The sequence below is a fragment of the Tarenaya hassleriana genome, unplaced genomic scaffold (assembly GCF_000463585.1).
Source record: "Tarenaya hassleriana unplaced genomic scaffold, ASM46358v1 Cleome5, whole genome shotgun sequence".
Taxonomy (NCBI): Eukaryota; Viridiplantae; Streptophyta; class Magnoliopsida; order Brassicales; family Cleomaceae; genus Tarenaya; species Tarenaya hassleriana.
In genome coordinates this window covers 893,187-910,599 of record NW_010967707.1, presented here as the reverse complement: position 1 = coordinate 910,599, position 17,413 = coordinate 893,187, and the positions used below count along the sequence as shown (strand labels likewise).

The 17,413-nt window shown below is 40.5% G+C and overlaps 5 protein-coding genes across 5 annotated transcripts in view; 1 reads left to right on the top strand and 4 right to left on the bottom strand.

Annotated features, from left to right (window-relative positions):
• The window catches only part of LOC104827375 (subtilisin-like protease SBT1.2), a 2,873-nt gene extending 996 nt beyond the window's left edge, over positions 1 to 1,877 (top strand). Inside the window, exon 2 of the mRNA XM_010560547.1 lies at positions 4 to 1,877. Within this exon, the coding sequence (XP_010558849.1) occupies positions 4 to 1,624 (1,621 nt within the window). The 3' untranslated portion in view covers positions 1,625 to 1,877. The remainder of the gene's footprint in view (positions 1 to 3) is intronic.
• Positions 1,878 to 2,296: 419 nt separating this feature from the next.
• Positions 2,297 to 4,627, bottom strand: LOC104826053 (auxin-responsive protein IAA10). The gene is made up of 5 exons (XM_010558565.2): positions 3,928 to 4,627; positions 3,220 to 3,515; positions 2,933 to 3,065; positions 2,721 to 2,785; positions 2,297 to 2,575 (listed from the first exon to the last, which is right to left on the bottom strand). The coding sequence occupies exons 1-5, from the start codon at positions 4,179 to 4,181 to the stop codon at positions 2,550 to 2,552; spliced, it is 774 nt and encodes a 257-aa protein (XP_010556867.1). The 5' UTR covers positions 4,182 to 4,627; the 3' UTR covers positions 2,297 to 2,549.
• A 507-nt stretch (positions 4,628 to 5,134) lies between these two features.
• On the bottom strand, positions 5,135 to 9,120 carry LOC104826052 (putative G3BP-like protein). The gene is made up of 9 exons (XM_010558564.1): positions 8,730 to 9,120; positions 8,509 to 8,643; positions 7,634 to 7,943; positions 7,074 to 7,330; positions 6,535 to 6,763; positions 6,228 to 6,349; positions 6,087 to 6,155; positions 5,845 to 5,923; positions 5,135 to 5,673 (listed from the first exon to the last, which is right to left on the bottom strand). Exons 1-9 carry the CDS (start codon positions 8,757 to 8,759, stop codon positions 5,534 to 5,536), a joined length of 1,371 nt encoding a protein of 456 aa, XP_010556866.1. The 5' UTR covers positions 8,760 to 9,120; the 3' UTR covers positions 5,135 to 5,533.
• A 122-nt stretch (positions 9,121 to 9,242) lies between these two features.
• Positions 9,243 to 15,605, bottom strand: LOC104826051 (pre-mRNA-processing factor 39-like). Its single transcript, XM_010558563.2, has 14 exons — positions 15,450 to 15,605; positions 14,528 to 14,874; positions 14,239 to 14,348; positions 13,740 to 13,969; positions 12,986 to 13,153; positions 12,239 to 12,641; positions 11,618 to 11,761; positions 11,036 to 11,188; positions 10,834 to 10,950; positions 10,628 to 10,708; positions 10,358 to 10,507; positions 9,969 to 10,241; positions 9,768 to 9,875; positions 9,243 to 9,517 (listed from the first exon to the last, which is right to left on the bottom strand). Exons 2-14 carry the CDS (start codon positions 14,835 to 14,837, stop codon positions 9,419 to 9,421), a joined length of 2,346 nt encoding a protein of 781 aa, XP_010556865.1. The 5' UTR covers positions 14,838 to 14,874; positions 15,450 to 15,605; the 3' UTR covers positions 9,243 to 9,418.
• A 1,074-nt stretch (positions 15,606 to 16,679) lies between these two features.
• Positions 16,680 to 17,112, bottom strand: LOC109117257. The gene has a single exon (XM_019204081.1). It carries the CDS (start codon positions 17,050 to 17,052, stop codon positions 16,789 to 16,791), a length of 264 nt encoding a protein of 87 aa, XP_019059626.1. The 5' UTR covers positions 17,053 to 17,112; the 3' UTR covers positions 16,680 to 16,788.
• Between the last annotated feature and the right edge of the window lie 301 nt (positions 17,113 to 17,413).

The following is a 17,413-nucleotide window of genomic DNA, read 5'->3' as shown; positions in this document are numbered from 1 at the left end:
GGGGGGAGCCTCAGTTCAGATGGCGAGCTTGCTCGGCAATGGAGCCGGCACGGCTCGTGGGATGGCTCCTGAGGCTCACATTGCAATGTACAAGGTCTGCTGGTTCAATGGATGCTACAGCTCTGACATACTCGCCGCCATTGACGTCGCCATTCAAGATCGAGTAGATGTCCTTTCACTCTCCCTAGGTGGCTTCCCTATACCTCTCTACGATGACACCATCGCCATTGGAAGCTTCCGAGCAGTGGAACGCGGGATTTCCGTGATCTGTGCAGCAGGAAACAACGGTCCAATCCCGAGCTCTGTTGCAAACACAGCTCCATGGATATCTACCATCGGTGCAGGCACACTCGACAGGAGATTCCCGGCTGTAGTCCGTTTAGCCGACGGAAAGCTTCTCTACGGAGAATCAATCTACCCGGGGAAAGGTATAAAGAACGTCGAGAGAGAGCTCGACCTGGTTTACATCACAGGAGGAGAGAAAGGCGGTGAATTCTGCTTAAGAGGGTCGCTCCCGAGAGAGAAAGTCCATGGAAAGATGGTGATTTGTGACCGTGGCATCAACGGAAGATCTGAGAAAGGAGAAGCGGTGAGGGAAGCCGGTGGTGCTGCAATGATCTTAGCCAACACAGAGATAAACGGGGAAGAGGATTCTGTTGATGCCCATGTCTTGCCAGCCACTTTGATCGGATATGCCGAATCAGTTCTTGTAAAAGCTTATCTTAACACCACAGCAAGACCGAGGGCTCGGATAATTTTCGGAGGGACGGTGATTGGGAGATCGCGGGCACCAGGAGTGGCTCAGTTTTCGGCTCGGGGCCCGAGTTTAGCCAACCCTTCAATCCTCAAACCCGATCTCATAGCCCCCGGAGTCAACATAATCGCCGCCTGGCCTCAGAACCTGGGACCAACGGGACTTCGAGAAGACTCGAGAAGAGTTAACTTCACTGTCATGTCCGGAACTTCCATGTCCTGTCCCCACGTCAGTGGAATAACAGCTCTTCTCCGGTCTATCTACCCAACTTGGTCACCAGCCGCCATTAGGTCTGCAATGATGACAACCGCAGATACATGCGATCAACGAGGGAAGCCAATAATGGATGGGAACAAAAAAGCCGGCTTGTTCGCCATTGGAGCAGGGCATGTGAACCCGATAAAGGCGATGAACCCGGGATTGGTGTACAACATCAGGACAGAGGATTACATTACTTACCTCTGCAGTCTCAGTTACACAACCTCAGAAATCCTTACAATCACCCACAAAAACGTGAGCTGCAGCGAAAAACTGAAGAGAAACCCGGGTTTCAGCCTAAACTACCCATCTATTTCCGTGATCTTCAAGCGCGGAGAGACAATGCAGATGATCACGAGGCATGTGACCAACGTTGGGAGCCCTAACTCCATATACTCGGTAGAAGTAAAGGTCCCGAAGGGATTTAAAGTGATTGTGAAGCCTAAGAGACTTGCCTTCAAACGGAAGTTCGAAACTTTGAGCTACAGAGCATGGTTTATATCGAAGAAGATGATCGGGAAAAAGCGGGTTACCTTTGGGCAGGGGGATTTGACATGGGTGAACTCTCGGAATCGGGGTCAGCGAGTCAGAAGCCCCATCTCCATCACCTAGAAAGAACAAGTAACGAAAGAAGGGACCATAAGAGAAGTACTCAACAACTATGTTGGTTTCAAGAGTTTGTGTTAGAATTAGGATGTCGGGTTTTCACTTGGAAAACCTCTGGATTATTAGCAACAAGAGGACGCTACATTGAGTAGCTACAGAAGTTGATTAGTTATCTTCTACTAGATTAACTGAAATCATCGATAACTCCATCTTATGATTCAACCCATCAACAAATTCTAAACCAACTTCCAGATGTTTATTCGACTTTCTTTTCAAGAAAGCAGAAATCTATCTTTCCAAAGAAACATGAACAACAAATGCACAATGAACAGCAAAAACACAAGACAGAAGCTCTTTGAAGCCGACCCAGCTCATGATGCATAATTAAAAGGCGGAAAATTTGAGTTCTGATTGAAACTATACAATCATTTTTTTAACAGATGTAGAGAATCAGAAATGGGTACATTAACCCAAAAAAAAATACCTGAAGAAGAACAAACATGTAGATGCAGATCCATGTTGCAAGGGAAGGTATGCATATGCCATTGATGAGCTTTTAGGCTCATAGATTCTGTTCTTCAGCTCCAGAATTCTCATTGGGTCAACTTCAGAGCTACGAGGGGAATTCCTCGATCAGTAGCAGTAAGCATTAAACAACTATAATATGCCTTGTTGGACTATTCATCAGAAAAGCCAAGCTTTTTGCTTGATTTTTATAACGATCAAAACACATGTATTTCACATGTATGTACACATGCATTCCACATCTACACGTTATTTCACATGTATGTACACACTGATATACATATACATATTTTTTGCACGTGGTCATGTATCACCCCCACTATGAACAAGGAACACGTTTTCTTTTGGGTAGAAATCTAATGTCTCCATTTTCCATCACAACCCAAGGATGTATTGAACCACCTCTTCATCTCTCGGTTCTTTCCCCTGCACCTGACAAAATATTTGCATGAACATCACTTAGCAATACAAGAATATTGAGGATATGAGGCGTGGGATTGGTTTAAGAATGTTTTCCTATCATATGTAAACCCAAGATTTGATTTAAGGCATTGATGATAGAATTGGATCTGCTTACTGGCTCTGGTGGCATCCGCTGATGTTCTCATGATTCTAAGCCTTTTGACTGATCCAACAAACATCCTGACCAAAGCATAGAAATGTTAAAAGAACTGTCAAATGATATTGATAAGCTACAAAAAAAAAATCTAGATGATGATAGGACGATACTTTCGGTTGGCCAACATTTACAGAGCCAGAAAGTAAATCAAAAGAAAGAACAATACGTACTGCCAAGGAACATCTCCGACAAGCATCCAATCTCCGTCTTTATCCTTGTATGTAAGAACACATCCTGATGAGCCATCTAGCAGTTTTGTACCCCATGTTCTTGACACTCCCTCACATCCCTGTGCACTTGATCCTGTATATAGACACAACCCACCAACTTCAAGAAACAAGAATCGAAAAAAATGGATGTAGCAAGAAAACCCATCAAATGTATGGAATCTTTTAACTTTGGTTTTGTGTGTCATCCGCAGAACAAATCATATTAAACTATTGGAGGAAGAACTGACTCGTTAAGGAAGGCGGCTGGAGAAACATCTCCACCAAGGTTTTCTCCAAGGCCTCATAAGAGCTATGAGCACTCAAATCGACCTTCCTTCCGATAGTAATTCCATCCATAGTCACCTTCACAAATGGGGAAGCCCCTGTAGCATTGGAGCCATTATCATCTTTCTTGCCGGTTATGCCAGTTTTTGACGTCTCCCTCCGGATGGATGGGCTCAAGCCTTCAGCTCCTAAGCTCTTTGCTTGGTTGACTAAACTGGTGATTCTGTATGTCCGTATCGGTGGCCACCCAACGACATGTCTGTTCCAATGCCAAAGCAACAGAATCAGAACGAACACAGAAAGAAACCCAGAAAATAGAAGAAACATCTGACAATGTCAAAACCCATAATCCATAACTTCGACTAAAAACTTCAATGCCATATCGTGAGACCTCTCCCAATATGATTCTACCTAGCTCTGATCCTTCATTAATCTCCCAAAACAAAAATCAAGCGTCACCATACAAAACTTCCATCATCCACAACACCTAAAACTCTTGATAACAATCTATCTTCCGCAAAACAAGCACTAGATTCCATGTTAACAAACCTATGTAGCACATCTAGCATCGTCTACAAAAGTTAGGCCATTTCTTGTCGGCGGGAACCAAATTAGTCTACCCTTCAATGAAAATTATTCACAGACAAGAAAACAACTCGAGAATTCATTACCCTGCGGCATTAGTGAGAGCTGCAGAATCAGCAGTCCGCTTAATGGCACCAGATACACTTTCTCTGCTCAGAGACGAGGACGAACACGTAGACAGGGAAGAAGATGAATGAACCCTGGAGAAATACTTACGACCTTTCAGACCAAAGTTCAGTCCCAGCGCTAGGTCGAGCTCGGTTTCCGTGTCGTCCGGGCAAGACGAGTCCTCGGACGATAAAGCAATATCGTCATCTTCTCCTGCCAACGCCGGAACCATCACCAAACTAGTCGAATAGCGATCACCAAGCTTAATCCAGGACTAAAAAAAAGGAAAAGGAAACAACCAAGAAATACTCTAGCCCGGTGTGGAATTGAGAATATTCAGACGGAAGGTTAGAACCCCGAAAAGAAGAAGAGAGATTCATAAACGGGTTTCACCAATCGTTCGAGGTTTTGAGATGTCTGATCGAAGATATTCGAGGAAACGAAACTTCGAGAAGAAAAGGAATCCAGAAACCAACTCAGAAAAACTCCGACTTCTCGGGGTAAAATTCGGCGTTCAGGATCAAGTTGGAACGAAACTGGGGACCCAGAAACGAAATCCGCAATTAGCACGCAACTGGCGAAGAAACTCGAGGAGGATACGGGAAGTACAGATCAAAGATTGAAAATTTCTCGAGATTGAGAAGAGACAAAAAGAAGGGAGGAAGGAGAAAAGAAAGGGTGGACTGGTGGGGTTGTTTGTCTGAATGGTTTATGGGCTTAAAACAAAGATAGTAATGGGCCCACCTGCCTGCTTTATGCTTTTCCAACAACATCAATCTTACGAGATGTTTTGTTGGGACCATTCTTCTTCTTCTTTTTTCATACAAGTGGTGGTGACAGTGTAATTATGGATTATAATTAGTTTATGGATATTTACTATAATTGAAAAAAATTGTTTAAATACGTGTAAGTAGTGTTTTGGGTTTACAAGAATGATATGTTTTCTAGCCAAAGACATTTTTGGCACACGTTTGATTTGTCTCAATAGTCTTGTAGATGACAATTCAAATTTGGACGTGTCGGAGATAATGTGAATACAAATCCCTTGCATTATTTATTTGATTAAAATATTAAACGAAAATTCCAATTCGATTTCTACCAAACATTGAAAAACAGAACAGAGAAGCAATTACCAACCAGAATCTTCTGCCTTCTTGCACGATATAGAATCTGTTCTGATGGATGTTGAAACTCGAATCAAGATGCTGACACTGAATCGTTCATTACAAAAGTTGATGTTCCCATGGGATGGGGACAAAGATTTTATCAGAAGGAAACCAAGGAGAAAAACCATGTAGTCGAATTCAAAACCCAGATGAAACAAAAAAAAGAATTCTTATTTCCCACTTGGAATTGGAACAACAAAAACCAATCTCAAGGAGAGAGGAAGAGTTAAACCCTGAATCTAAACGAAAACCAAATCTAAGGCCACAAATACATTATATAACCAAAATCTTCTTTTGGTTCTTCCTAAAGGCCAAACCGTTCACCTTCTAAACGAAAGCAACCCCTGCCACAGGAAAATACAAAACTACTGCGCGTAGAGGGGAAGTAGTTGGGAAAATCAGCAAACAGAGATTTTGTTTACCGAGAACTGCGGTAATAACCGTTGCCTCTCGGCCTGTAGTCACCACTGTCCGGGTGGATTCCTCTGCCAGATGCACGGGAACCAAACCGGCCTCTCGGGGCATCAACTGGATAGCCAACCCTTCCTCGTCCTCTTCCTGGCCAGTTGGAAACATAAGAACGTGAGTAAAGTTCTCAAGCCAACTATCCAAAATCTGATATTTAGCCCATTTGGAATCGTTCGTTACACATTCAGATATCTATTAATTGTTCCAACTATTAGATACATTCATAGTTTATAAAAAGGGGTCTTGCTAAAAGGAACATACTTCCTCCACGAACACCACTCGGGTTGGGTCTGCGTTCCTCAATGTATACTTGCCTTCCACCCAACAGTATGGGTGACGCCTGTTACACATGACAATTCAAAGTCAATGGAGTGAACTGAATTGCAAAATTCACAGAAACCAGACACAGAGGGCATAGTAAGCTGTACAAACATGTTGGATTGATACATTAAATCACAGAGAAAATCGTTTAGTGAGGAAAATCATGTCAAAGGTTTTAATACCTTGATAGCATTCTCGACAGCAAACATCTCCTCAAACTCGACAAAAGCATAGCAAACACCGACAACATCCTGCATCATGGTTAGCTTGTTAAGTTGGTGTACTTGTGAAAAACAGCAAGGGGGAGAATAATAGTATAATACCTTGCGGTTTCGGATGAAAACACCATCAGGCTTGATTGCACCAAAGTTCTTAAATTCTTCCTCAATCTCAGCAGCAGTTATGTCAGAAGACAAGTTTCTGATGTACACAGATTTGTACTCAACTGAAATGAAAACAGACAAAATAACTTATGACTTCAGGGTATCACCACTCTTAACCAACAGTAATTCAAAGCATAAAAAAGCCAAAAAAAGCATATGCCATTCTAATTAACTTTCTGACCACGTTCGGAAACATGTATGAAAACCTCCAGACTTTGGCAAGTTAAATAATGTTTAAACTACTCACAGTCTTCAAATCCCGAGCTATCTTCAGCCTCTGCTCCATAATCAGGCACATATGGGAATGAAGCGTTTGATTGCTGACCACCAGGATGAGGCACAGATGTGTTTAGCGTAGCTTGAGGGGCCAAAGGCTGTGGCGATTCCTCCCATTCATTTGTAGCTTGGGCGCTGTTGTTATAAGACTGTTGTGTAGCAATTGCTGGCACTGCAGTTGCCTCCCTTGCAACTCGCAACTGAGCAAAAGAGAGAAATCAGAACATCTTTGATACACTAATTTCCAAATTTATGCACCAGAATCAACAGTTCCCTATCATCTTCAGGACATAATTTTTAATCATGATGCCCATCATTAGCTTCAAACCAAAAAGAGAGATAATAGAAGTTTCCAATCTAAGAGACTACCACTAATTTATATTTTTTACTTGGATGATTCATTCAGCAAGAACTAAAAAACAAAAATGGGAAAGTAAATATGCAGGGATATGTTTCTCAAGGTTCATTAGCAAAGACATAAGGGCGACCAGTGGTAGAATGAGTGCTTACAATAGATGCATAAGTCATCTTTGATTTTTCACCAATAGGTTCCTCTGCTGGTGCTGCTAGAGGTTCATGCACCGTCTCAACCACAACTTGATGTGAAGCAGAAACCTCCTCTACAGGAGTTTCCCCAACCACAACTTCATTTTCAATGTCTTCTTGATGAGGCTCTTCTGGAAGACTGTATTTATCAATTGGACCATCTTCTATATGGACAGAGTTCACACAGTCTGTTGCCTCTTGCTCCAAGACGTAGTCAGGAACTGGAGAAACCAGTAATGTCGGAGTAAATAGCTAGCAAAACACATTCAGTCCAGAAGGAAAGACCTCATGAGATCTTAACAAAAAAATGAACGAAGTGAATATTCAATAAGAATATTTGTAATGTTGGTCCAGATGCTTTAGTTAAAACTTGAGATAGAAAAGGCTTCTGCACTTTTCCTTTTCTATCAAGTCGTTCCTTTAGCTAAAATCGAACCAAACATTAAGAAAGCTCCTTCGTGGGTTAAGTGATCACAATGCAAGAAACGTAAATAGTGTTTTTTTTTTCAGCTTTACAGACAAACCTTGTGGTTCTGGAGTAGAACTAGTAAAATTCAGCTGAGCCTCTCGCTTGCTTTCAGATAAATAAAGATGTTGATGATCAAAGACAGTTCCATCATCTATAAACTGAAAGATGTCATTCAGAACAAAATAACCCTTTTCTTGAGGAGCGAGGAAAAATGTCTGCACAAAATTCCTTCTGTTGCTGAATTCCTTGGTTTTCACAGAACCAGAAACCATCACCAAAACACCTCCATCCCAAGACTCCAGTGAATTGATCGTTTTAATTTCAATCGCAGTAAAATTTAGTGTCATGGCCATGTTGTGAATATGCTGAGGTCAAGATGGAGAAGAAGAAAAAAGGTTAATGAACCGGACTTATATAATGATTCATGAAATCAAAACAAAAGACAAATTACATTCCTCAAACCAAAAAAAAAAGTGAACTGTATAACACAAGCATGAGAATAAATTCGCTAGAATAACTTAACTGATTAACTCAAAGCTTCTGCTTATTTGAGTTTGGATTGGAACAAGCCATTTTTTAATTCTCAAAGAACAGAAAAAGTTAGATCGAGAGGGTCATATTCAAAGTTATTAACCAGAAACACATTCATCATATTAAAAGCAGGAGAATATATTCGGTAACAATGCCTTCAATGACCCATTTGAGTTACGCATCCAGTGATTTAAACTAATTCCTAAGATTCTATAACAGAACAGAAGGAAAACTGAATCCAGTGATTTAAACTCATCGAACAAAATTGTCAACTGATATTCATCGAACAAAATCTGTACAATATATTCAGGTCTTCATCCGTACGGAAAAGAAAAACATCAAATCTACAGCCAAAAGCATAAAAAAATGTGAATTCCGAGAAGGGAAGGAAAGCGTTACCAGCATCGTAGAGGCAGTCTCGCTGGAGTCCCCATCCACGCGAACGACTTTACTAGCATCAGAGTAGAACTGATGAACAAGGTCCGGCTGCTGCTGCAACACTTGATAGTACTGTCCCACAAAGTACGAACCCACCTGAACAGAGAACACCGACCGATAAAGGTCAAAACCCACACAATCAGTACACCGCAAACACCCCACTGATCGGGACAGGGACTCACCTGAACAGCACCGGGATAAGGAGTTGTCATTACTGCTTTAAGCTCAACACAAGATCAAGGAAAGAAAAAGATCTGGGGAAAAACCCTAGGAAAACACCCCGCGGAACAAGATCCGGCGAAGATCGAGAGGAATAAACCCGTAAATCCCGCACGCTTAATCCTCGAAAAGAAAACACCAAAACAAGCGAATGAACCTCCGAAAGCGACGGAGAATGGAAGACGAGAGTAGAATTCCGGCGAAGCAGATCTAAGAAGAAAGAGACAGCAGGACTGAGATTTATGTAGGGTTTTCACTTTTCAGGCACAGACTCACAGTGATTCGCAGATCTAATGGGGAAGAGGGGGGAGAGAGGCGATAGGGTATTGAAACGGTGCTGTTTAATATTCTTTTTCTGAAGGCATCACCGCATCTTTTTTTGCTGATATTAACCCATGTTGTTCAAACGTTCACAAATTTATCCCCAAATTTATGAAATGATCTAATTTTACCCATTCCTGCATTAAGAGTACAAATTAAAGAGTAAACCTTGTCTGATGAATAGTGTGTACAAAGACCAGGCAAAAAGAAAGAGGGCACAAAAAGATTTCCGAAAACAGAAGTTACTCTTTCACTAAAACTAACCTAAAGTCATTGATACACGGGAATTGTGATGTAAACAGTCACAGAGCAGAGAGATGGTGAAGGCTTCTCAGTAGTAAGGAGCAGAGTAGTAGGGCTGAGGAGTGGAAGCTGGTTGTGGAACAGCGTTCACTGTTGCTGCAGCTGCGTAACTTTGTGGCATGTATGTCTGAAAAAGTTTTGCAACCCAAAAAAAAAAAAGATTTTGAATAAATGGTTATATATTTGGATTTAAAGCCAGGCTCGGATAATAACAAATACTCTAATCAAAGACTAGAATCCAAGCCGATTCATGACCGTTGGTTAATGGAGACAGATTTGTTATCCCCAAATACTATCAGAGCCGGTCAAGGCATGAAACTTGTCAGCTTATTTCTAGGTCTGATAAAGAATTTCTGGGGCCGTGAAAGTGAGAATACCTGAGCAGGATATGACGCGGAAGGATATGTGCCATAAGCAGCAGCCTGTGGCACTGAGGCTGGTGCCTGTGGAGCAGCATAACCAGCTGGATAGCCACCATATGCAGCCTATTAAGCAAAAAATCGGTACGTTAACCAAAAATACAATCACAGCACGGAAAATATTACTATGAACGAAAAATCAAACCATAGTTGGATAACCTGTTGGCCATAGCCTGGGTTCCATGGCTGGGGTGGTGCAGGGGCTTGGGCTGATGGCCAAGTCTGAGGCTGAGCAATGTAGCTACCAGCCCACTGGTTCTGAGCAGGTGGAGTTCCACCATAAGTTCTTGCCATCTTGTTTCGATCAGAAGAGAGAAGATCCTCTGCACTGCGCTTTTTCAGCTCTGGTGTGCTCCTGTGGGGTGAAAAGAGTTTTGCATGTTGATCTTCAAACTTCTTTAGGGACTTTGCATCTCCAAATAAGCCCAAGAACTGCAAAAACCCATGCACCAAAATGTTACAAACAGACCCTATAAAAAAAAATGAGAGGTCTACAATTGAAAAAGAATGTGAAGAAGATTGTTTTTCTCTCTGTTACGGTGACTAACCTCTATATAGATAGAGGATAACTCTTCCCTTTCCGCAAGACTCGCACTACTCTGGGAATCTGCATTCGGCATCATGAACTTTTCGACAAGTGGCTGTAAATAATCAATCTGCCTTGGTGGCGGCTGAATTGTCTCAAAATGAATCAGAGCCTAAAAAGAATCAAGAAAGAATAAAGAAAAGTGGAATCGATACAGTTTAAGAAAAGATGAAGACGATGATGACAAGTGAAAGAGAAGCCAAATCAACATGATTGAATCTGGTTCACAAACCTCCAGGAATGTTTTTGATGGTTGTACGTGGTCAAGTGCTTCTACTAGAATCTTCCTGGCTTTTTCAGCATCTCCAGAAACCTTACCAAAAAAATAACTCGAACAATAAGAAGCCAAATATTCCCCCGACTCCTTTGCAAAAATAACACAAAGCAAATGCTTCGGGGCTCGGTTACTCAAAAAATTCAGAAGCTCATGTGACTTACCAAGTAGGTAAACCTTGAATACTGAGCATACAGAATGGGTAGTATTGGGGAGTGTTCCTTCCCTTTTTCAATAGCAATTGCTTGTTCATACAAAGAGAAAGCATCATCCAAATTCCCCTACAGATTAAATTAAAAACCAAGTTAAAGAACGGCCACACGTATGACAATCTAATTCTTCAATAGCATGATTGTAGAAGCTTACTAGGCGACGCTCCATGTTTGCATGTCTAATTATTGCTTCAAGGAGTCCGGGTGAAATTTCAGAGTGTACAAGTTGATAAGCAGCTCTAGCACCTGTAATGTCTTCATTCTGCTCTTTAAATCGAGCAGCAAAAAGGTGAATCTCCGGTTGTCTCTGTCAAAAAACAAGAATCAGATAAATAAACAGGAATACTACAATAGATTATCATGCACTAGGCAAGCACCGGACTCTTGAGCAAGGAAAAGAGCCTAGGATACGCATCCTATCATCAGTGTACACTTCGAAAGATGTAGGTCACCACATATAAAAGAAAAGGAAAAGCTGTGCATGCAAGTTGAAGAACTCAATTCCCAAAAGTTTTACTAAAGTCTGACACAGCTATGAGCGAGTAAAATAAAGGGCATAAAAAAATGTCTTTAACTACAACAATCTCCTTCACAGCGGGAAGAACAACCAAAATGGTTTAATTTGATCCGACAAAAGTCGAAGCTCCCATCACAACAATTGTTTTACAAATTACATCATCATTTATAATAGAGAACTGCAACCAAAGCACCAAGTGATTCAATGAAACATCCATACCTTGACAAAGATTTGAGTTGCACGAGCAAGAGCATTTTCTGCAAGATCCATACTTCCATTGGCCTCCATACTTAAAACATACCGAATCCAAAATTCAGGGTAATTTGCACAGGCAATCATACATCTTTCATACAACTTGACCACCTGTTGGAAAAGATAATTGAAGTTAAAACACGCATCATGATCACTGGACAAAAAGAAATATCATGTAAACAATGCAAAGCACAAAGGAGAAATCCACAAGAAATACTCCATTATCGGAACAGAGGGGCCCCTCAAATACGGAGGGACCCTCCTTGCCTGACAGACAGATTGTTAGGAAGGCAAGAAGATACCTGCATTAATATCATTGGAACTTTAACAAGAGCGAATATCTCATGAACCTAAAATGTCCATTGACAAATGAGAGTTGAAGTACTTAGCCTTAAAGTTACCAAATGGAGGGTCCATGCTTTGGTCTCAGTTCAATTTCCCATTTAAAAGTTGCTTGATCCAACGGTTACCGAATAAAGCATATGATGCACCAGATACTACTTAACTGTGAGTCAATAATATTACAAAGATACGACTCAAACTATGAACCATAGATATATCAACATAGAGAGTCAAGCACCTGGTTACCTTATTTAAGTCACCATCTCTTTCTATGAAATCCAGATAGTTATGCCAATTCTCCAGTTCAGCCACATTGAGAGGACGCACATGGAAATAGGGCCTTCTTATGGCCATTTCGAAGCCAATGATTTTAGAATCGAACTCTTTAGCTTTCTTATACATGTCTTCTCTTATAGTGATATACTTCTTCAATTCCTCAACATCACTTGAGCCAGCAGATGCTGATTTAGGAGATTGTTCAGCGGAAACATCAGCTTGCAACAGCCCCTCATCTGCGCTTCCACCAGCCTCGGATTGTGCACTTTCAGCAGGATCACCAGCAGATGAGGGGGTAGTAGCAGCTCCGGTGGCAGCTTCCTCGGCACTCTTTAACTCTGACAGAGGTCGTGTTTCAGCTAGTTCCTTAAAGCTACAGCACAGATCACATCAGGATTTACAGAAAAAACAAAAAAGCAATGAAGAAACAGTTAAAGGGTGCATCATAAAACAGATTCCGTGAGCATATCACTGAAACAGGAGAACCATAACTAATCACAAGCTACGTGACCCTTCAACGGCCAAAAATTAGTTAGGCCACCCATATGCTTTACAAAATTAGACCTGGTTTTCAAGTCCAAAAATCAAATATTTTAAGAAATGTAAGGACAAGGCCCATTAATTGGAAAGTATGTTCATTAAACAAATTTCTCACCCTAAATCATGGTTGAATTTATTTCATCCAATTTAGCTTATGCGGAAATTGTTGAAAAATACCTGTTGAAATATCTATCAAGCTGTTGATTCGGATTCTCCAATATTCTAGTATATATCATAGCAAGCCTGCCCCACTCTTGTTGCATGTACTCATACTCGATGTATTTGTCCCACAAAGGAGGGGAAAGATAATCAGTTCCAACATAGGTCAATCCTCGTTCAAAAAGCCTGCAAGCATATCATAAGATATATGGTGAAAAGCAAGAACACAGATACACTCAATCAATAAAGACAAATACCAGCTCTATCGAAAAAAAAATAAAAAAGAATTCACTCTTTGAATGCATGACACTGCCAAACACTGGATTTACCTTCCTGGTTAAACCATACCATGGCCAAAATCGAGCAGTGAGAGGCTATCTTAGCCCAAAACTGGTTGAAATCTTCCCACCAGGATTTTGCATATAGATGAACTTCGAGAGTAAAAACTAAAACAGGCACTTTATAGATATTTATATAACTTCAAATTTTTCAAGTAGAGCGAAGTGTAAGACCGCCACAAAAATGGAGCAATTTCAGAAAAGACATGAAACAACTATATAAGTAGGCTTAAAGCTAGGTTTTCGCACATCAAGAAAGAAGTATTTCTAAGTTCACTCCATCAGATCTTTCCACCATAAAAGAGACGACTTGCTGTATGCATGCTGAAAAAAGGGTTAGATGATAACTATAAATCATTTTATCTAGGTAATTATGAAGTAAATCCGGAATTTGAAATGTTCACAAATAATATAGACTAATGAACACATATTACCTTCTGATAGTGTCTGGGTCTCCATAAGTATTGATTGCAAAAATGCAATAATGCAACCAAATGTCAACCGAATACGTCACTCCCTGAACTGCCCTTTCATAAACCTCCACAACTTTGTCCATTGCTCCCACTCGAGCCTCATTATCAGCATACCTTTTCCAGTAGCCATAACATAGAGGAAATTCAGCTAGGAAAGCATCATAGACTTTTCGGATTTTCATTATATTGTCCTGTATGCAGGGTAGAAAAAAAATCATTAGCTCTTTAGAACAATTAGACCAAGAATCTGACATAGAAATTAGTAAAGGACAGAGAAAGCTGAAAGAGACTTATAGCGCACAAACAGATTTTTGTACCTACACTTCTGTAGCATCGGTCATAAGATCCAACGACCAAAAAAAAAAGACAAACATATATGATGTAAATGAAAAATTGTTGTAATCACTTCTCATAAGGTTAAAATGAAAACTGTAGCATTGTTGTGGAAATCAACACATACCTGTGCCACCTTCTCTGTTTCATCGACCAGAGCAGTCCAAGCATTAAACTCTTGGGAATTTACCCTTGCAATATTCCATAAGCGCTCCTCTTCAGGAGAAAGAGCAGATCCTGTAATAACAAAGAAGGAATGAGCAAAGAATTGCACTTCTGAAGTAAACACTGAATTCAAGTAACTAGGAAGGAACCTTTCAAAGTTCAAACACGTTAAAACGTAAATTGTGACACGTCAGGATTCATGAACAAGGGATTCTGATTCCAGAAGCCTTTTGAAAAGGAAAACAAATTACCAGAAGCATCTCCATGCGCAGCCACTGGAGCAGTTGCAGCCATATTATCTGTTGCATTTCCATTCTCAACTGGCATATTGGAACCACCTTCAACAACAGACCCATTGACCAAAGATTCGTTATTAACAGATTGGGATGAATCAACATTTGTAGCATCACTTTCATTTGCAGCAGTAGGGTTTTCGAGCGCTGCAGATTCTGCTGGAGGAGCTGAAGCACTGTAATCTTCATATGGGGCGGAGGTATAGCCACCAGAACTATAATTTACAACACCAGATGCCTCTGCAACCATAGTCTCGCTGTCCGCCATAACTTCGGAAAAGAGTATTCTACTACGGTGAATATAACTGCAGTGACACCAAGTTCCGATAAGATTAGAGTCAACAGAACGCACATAGAAGAGAACTGCCATGACATTTAACTCAACCGCAGTTTTCACAAAGATAGCAATTTAAAAGCCGTGTATAGATTATATATAAATATAAGAAAATTCCAAATACTTCAATTTTTATAAGCTATCGAATTTTTAGGGAGAGAATTGAACTAATGTATAAGAATCGCCACAGCCCTTCCCATAATTAAGACCAATTATCTAAACATGTTAAACTCAAAAACAGACAAAGCCATGATAAAACACAAACTAAATATGAACATTTCTCCCTGAAATCAAAATATAAGGGGAATCAGATATCAAGTCTGCTAACTGGGTATCCAAAACCCTAATCAAGGCAGTGCCAGGAGAAAGCATGTGTAAAATTCACAATTAGCCCAAACGCATCAATAAACCGACGAAAAAGAGCAGGGGAAAAGATCCCTAGTTCAAAAATTCATCGAGAACGTGATCAAAGGGGGAGGAAAACCCTAATAGAACTACTAATTAGATTAAACACAAACATCAAACATTGGAAGAAAAGAGACGAACCGCAGGAACTCAAGAGCTCGCTTCTAGAAGGTTCTCGAACGAACTGCTCTTCGCCTTCGAAAAGATTTCAATAGAGGAGCTTTTTCCGCTTTCGGTTTGGAGTTTCGTTTTGCTCAAGAGAGGACGAGAGCCGTAGGGTTAAGTGTGTAATGGCAATCGAAGCCGATGATGAGTATTAGTATTGCTGTGTACGGTGCACCTAAAGACCCAGCGGGATTCAATCTGGACCGTTGAGACCCAAAAGATATATGGACCGTTAGATTTATCCATCTGGGCCTCCCCTCCATTTGGGCCAACAAAATGGAAAAGGCCCATTTCGTGATTTGAATTCGAAACCCTTTCTGGTATTTTTGTTTTTTTTTTCCTTCGATCATTTTGATTCAATAACCATCACGTTTGTTCTTCTTCTTTCTTTAACAGAGATTTCACAAACATCAAACAAACAATCGCAAACCCTAAGACTGCCACTCCACCCACCGCCAGAGCCCACCAGAGCCACCGTTCGTTGTGTGTATTTCCAATAACGTCAAAGTCAGATGTATATTGGAACTCAAGTCGTTGTCCCTACTATATTTTAGTGTCAATCCAAACAAAAAAAATCTCTGTTATTACGAGACACTCCGCGTGAGAAAGAAGGTTTGAAAATAAATGTTATTTTCTAACACGTGTCACGTGTGTAGAACCAGGGTCTCTCGCTCACCCCGCCCGACATCGAAACGGTGCGTTTTTTGTGCAAAATCCACTATTCACGCGCCTTGCGAAATCAGGCGCGTGGATTTTGATTGCGCGTGTGTTCCCGTTCCTGGATTGATTACCTATGAGACCCAAAGATTGAGTTGATGAGTTGGGCCTTAAGTTATAATATTATACTATGGGCTGGATTACGGCCCATTTAAAGCTTATTAGGTTTTTTAAAGACCTTTTTTTTTAAATTAAAAAAAAAGGAAAAGATATGCTAATGAGATTTGATGGATATGATTAAATGATAATGATGCTATACGTGTTGGTCGGTATCCGTTTAATCCGGCTTTTTTTTTTTAATTGATGTTATACCTTTTCTGATATTATAATTTGACAATTTCGCACTTATGACAAAAATAAAAACCTGCATGGATTCACATGATTAGTCACCATAAATATGGGTTTAATTTGAAGAATTTTTATTTATATGCAGAATCGAGTCGAACAGAGGAAACCCATAAATCTTTAGTTCAAACAAAAACAAACACAGACAGAATCAAAGGTTCCATTGAAATGCCAGAAACTATATAAACAGTAAATAAGTATATAGTTTTGTATTCATTTATCAATACAAATTTCGTCTGTGTTAAGTTGTGTATCACCGCCGCCGAGAAAAGCCGTCGTCGAAATTGAGATGATAGCTGCGTAGATCGTAACCGCACTGAACATTGATGTTACTAGTTTTCTGCGACCGCAAACGCGATTTCAGCCTCCACAGCAGCTGCTTCAGGAGATTCGATGTCCTGCAACACGTAAACGCAACCGCTCTTTCCTCTGCGTTTTCCGGCGTTGACGTCGTAGAACTCGCGATTCGCTTCCCCCATCTCCTGAACTGAAGTCTCTCTAAGCTCTGCGTGCTCATTGTCTCTCTCTCTACGTTTTGTGTGTTATGGGATGGGAGTGATGAAACAAAGAAGCAAGGAATGAGTGTGCGTGTGTTTGTATATATGTATATATATAATTCGATATTCTGCGAAACACGTGTATGCACCTCATTGGTGGGGCTAAAAGGAAATTAGTCAATATTAGTCAAATGGAAATTATTTTCAGTAGGGAAAAGGACTGAAGAATTTTTATATTTATTATATTTGTTAACTTTGGATATCGTCATATCATATCAAGCGAGAAATGGAAATCATTATCAGAATAATATTCAGAAAAGGTATCAAATCTCTGGCGAATGGCGATAACTCTACATGTGGAAAGAGTCCAACGGTTACCGA